A 2987-nucleotide genomic window follows, 5' to 3' on the forward strand; every position below is an offset into this window, starting at 1 on the left:
GAGAAAAACAATGCCATTAGGATGAGCACCGGATGTGGATGTAGGTTATATGGGCGTCACTCGTTACAATCTAAGTGTTCTTCATCTTGCAGGACATGTATCCTTTGCACTGATATTAGGGTTCCAGCGTAATGCAGAAAGTGTACAACAATGGATCAGCTAGGGGGACATTTTGGATGTCTTAAGGTTCATGCAGAAAGTGTACAACAATGGCAGCAACAACAACAGTCCTAGGATCAGCTAAGGGGACATTTTGGAAATCCGAGCATTCATGATTTCGTGGATGTATTTGGTCTTCGGACTTGTACGTCTAAATGTAGAAACTAAAGCATTGTCAGATGTGGACTTAAGTCCTGGCAAGCAAAGCTGTATAGAACCTAGAATGATGGGATTGTAGTAGATGAATCCGGGAATACCAACACACCAAAATGAGCTCATGATAGTTCCAATACGTGAAAGGAGACAAGAATATCCTAGTAGCAGTAGATCAATGGACAGAGTTGAGACCAACAGAGGCATCGGGATAAACGTCGGGCGTGGGTGTCCTTTTCACTGACATTTGGTTTCTGATGTAATGCAGAAAGTGTACAACGATGGCAGCAACACTAAGATCAGCTAAGGAAACAATTTGGAAGTCTGAAGGTTCATGGATTTATATGGTCTCTAGACTTAAAATTTCACAGAAGAGAGAGTGACAGACTTGACTAAAATGGGATCAGGTGTGTTTAAATTGAATTCCCATTTATAAAAGATAAAGTATTCCATCAAAACAAAATTAAAAATAAATAAATCAAATATACCATCCAAATCTTCGCATTCATGGAAATGCAAACAACATAAGATACGACTTCAGGCAAACTAATCGAAGTAATGTCATGCCCTCAGCCAATTATTCAAGTAAGCTGACTGAGATACTGCTACTACTGTTTAGTGTTAGGGAAAGATAATTTCATGCTTCCCTCTAATACTTTCCTACTTCACCAGTAGTAGTGTTTGCTATGCATTTCATCATCTCAGCACTCAAAATTAATGATTGAGCTAAAATAGTACCCTAAAACCACTGAACGACTTGACAAACAACGTAAATAAATGAAAAGAAGACATACCAATGGTGGACAATCAGAGTCTATATCTCTACTCTTCCTGCAATGACCATTGCATTCAAAATCAGTCCAATGCAATGTACATAGAACTTAAATAATAACACCTTCCATGTGAATCTAAGCATACAAAGAGGACGGGAAAAGAAGATAAGGAAAACCTTACCAATATCTGCTCAGTTCCGTTGAACCACTTGGAGGGGCCATGCATTCTCTCCTAGAGCAGAACAATTTTCTACAGTAGGGAAGTTAATATCAGGTGGAGGGCTTCCTAGACAGTTTTGAAGAGAGTTGCATGACTTTAAATCCAAGAAATTTAGAGAATGCCATTCAGAGAGATCTGGTAGGGTGTGAAAGGCAGGACAATTTTGAATACAAAGACCCACAATCTTTAACATGTATTTACCAACTCCATCCCATGTCTCCCACTGATTCCACGAATCTAATGTTAATGTATCAAACAATGAGAATCCCACATCATCATCCTGGCCAAAGAATGAAGAATCAAGATAAATCACATTGAAACCACTTAGTTTGAGCCTCTTTAGGCGAGGGAGTTCTCTTAATCCACGAATAGATGTTAGATTTGAGCAGCCAATTAGATCAACAGTTTCAAGAGCAAGAGATCTCCAGTCCCATTCCCATAAACTGTCCCAAATATAACCTTCTACAATCAACTCAGGTAACTTTGGAGAAGGATGAGACAATTCAAAGCCCAACTTCGCTGTGCCTATTGGAACGGCTTGATCTTTAACATTGAGTTTCAGTTTCTGCACATGATCTTTTCTGTCCAAATAACGTTCCGGTTGGGCCTCATCTTCCTCAACATCGGAAGCATGTTCAACACCTTCAATACAAAGAGAACCTTCCAATTGATTCAAATCAACTAATTCTGCGATCCTACAAGTTGCGGATAACAAATTTCTTCAACTCTCGAAGTTGTGTCAACCTTCTAATATGTACCGGTGTATGCACTAATGATTCTTCATCCATTTCTAAGTGTCGAATATTAACAAGATTGCTGAACTCTTCGGGTAATTCTTTTAGATGCTTGCAATTCTTGATCTTCAGAGTTTCTAACCAGATAAGATTACAAATTCCAGCATCAATAGATGCTATTTCTGACCCGGAGACATCAAGATATTTTAGATACTTGCAGTCTTTGATAGATGATGGCAATGCAGTGATTCCACTTCTACTCAGATCCAAAACTCTAATGAACTCCAACTTTTCAAAAAAATCATCGCAGAAACCAGCAGAAGGAACCTGACGCATTAATATGATTGTTCTTAACTTTTTGAATGCGACAAGATCATTCATATCTACTGCTTCTGCACCATTATGATAATCCAGGGACAAGTACCTCAGATATTTCGACTGTTGTAACAAGCTTCTTCTGCTATCTACTCTCGCTTTGAAAGGATTGTTAGTTCCAACAATTTTGAACATCTCATACACTAACCCTTGAAGCTTGTACTTTAGAGCTGTACCTTGCTGCTGCCCACTGATTTGAAAATAAGATCTTTTTACTAATTCTTCAAAACACAAATCCGCCGAGTCTTCTATTCTGATGTTCACTTTAGATTGAATAAGTTCTTCGGCCAACCACAGTTTAGTTAAAAAATCGTTTTCAAATTCAAAACTCTTCGAAAAAAGAGCACAGTATAAAAGACACGCCTTCAAATGGGTAGGCAACCTATAATAACATAACCTTAAAGCTTCTGAGATACTACTTTCGTTGCGAGGAAGATCTGGAATATTTGTATCTTGAACAAGCTGCCACTCCTTTTTAGTTCGTTTATCGAACAGAACTTCTCCAAATGTCTTTACAAACATTGGATTTCCATAACAACTACTAACTATCTGGCATAGGCCTGGTATAGCCAT

The 2987-nt window shown here is 38.4% G+C and overlaps 1 protein-coding gene across 1 annotated transcript; it reads right to left on the reverse strand.

Annotated features, from left to right (window-relative positions):
* Window positions 1-1276: 1276 nt before the first annotated feature.
* LOC113324462 (putative disease resistance protein RGA3) lies at window positions 1277-2987 on the reverse strand. The gene is made up of 2 exons (XM_026572783.1): window positions 2050-2987; window positions 1277-2000 (listed from the first exon to the last, which is right to left on the reverse strand). Exons 1-2 carry the CDS (start codon window positions 2985-2987, stop codon window positions 1277-1279), a joined length of 1662 nt encoding a protein of 553 aa, XP_026428568.1.

Source organism: Papaver somniferum, chromosome 11 (genome assembly GCF_003573695.1).
Source record: "Papaver somniferum cultivar HN1 chromosome 11, ASM357369v1, whole genome shotgun sequence".
Classification (NCBI taxonomy): Eukaryota; Viridiplantae; Streptophyta; class Magnoliopsida; order Ranunculales; family Papaveraceae; genus Papaver; species Papaver somniferum.

What these genes read in the sequence shown, in the direction of transcription:
- LOC113324462 (XM_026572783.1), bottom strand. Translation starts at nt 2,987, where the DNA reads ATGGCTATACCAGGCCTATGCCAGATAGTTAGTAGTTGTTATGGAAAT. An exon ending in ACACCGGTACATATTAGAAG is followed by an intron (nt 2,001 to 2,049) that starts GTTGACACAACT and finishes CGCAACTTGTAG; the next exon opens with GATCGCAGAATTAGTTGATT.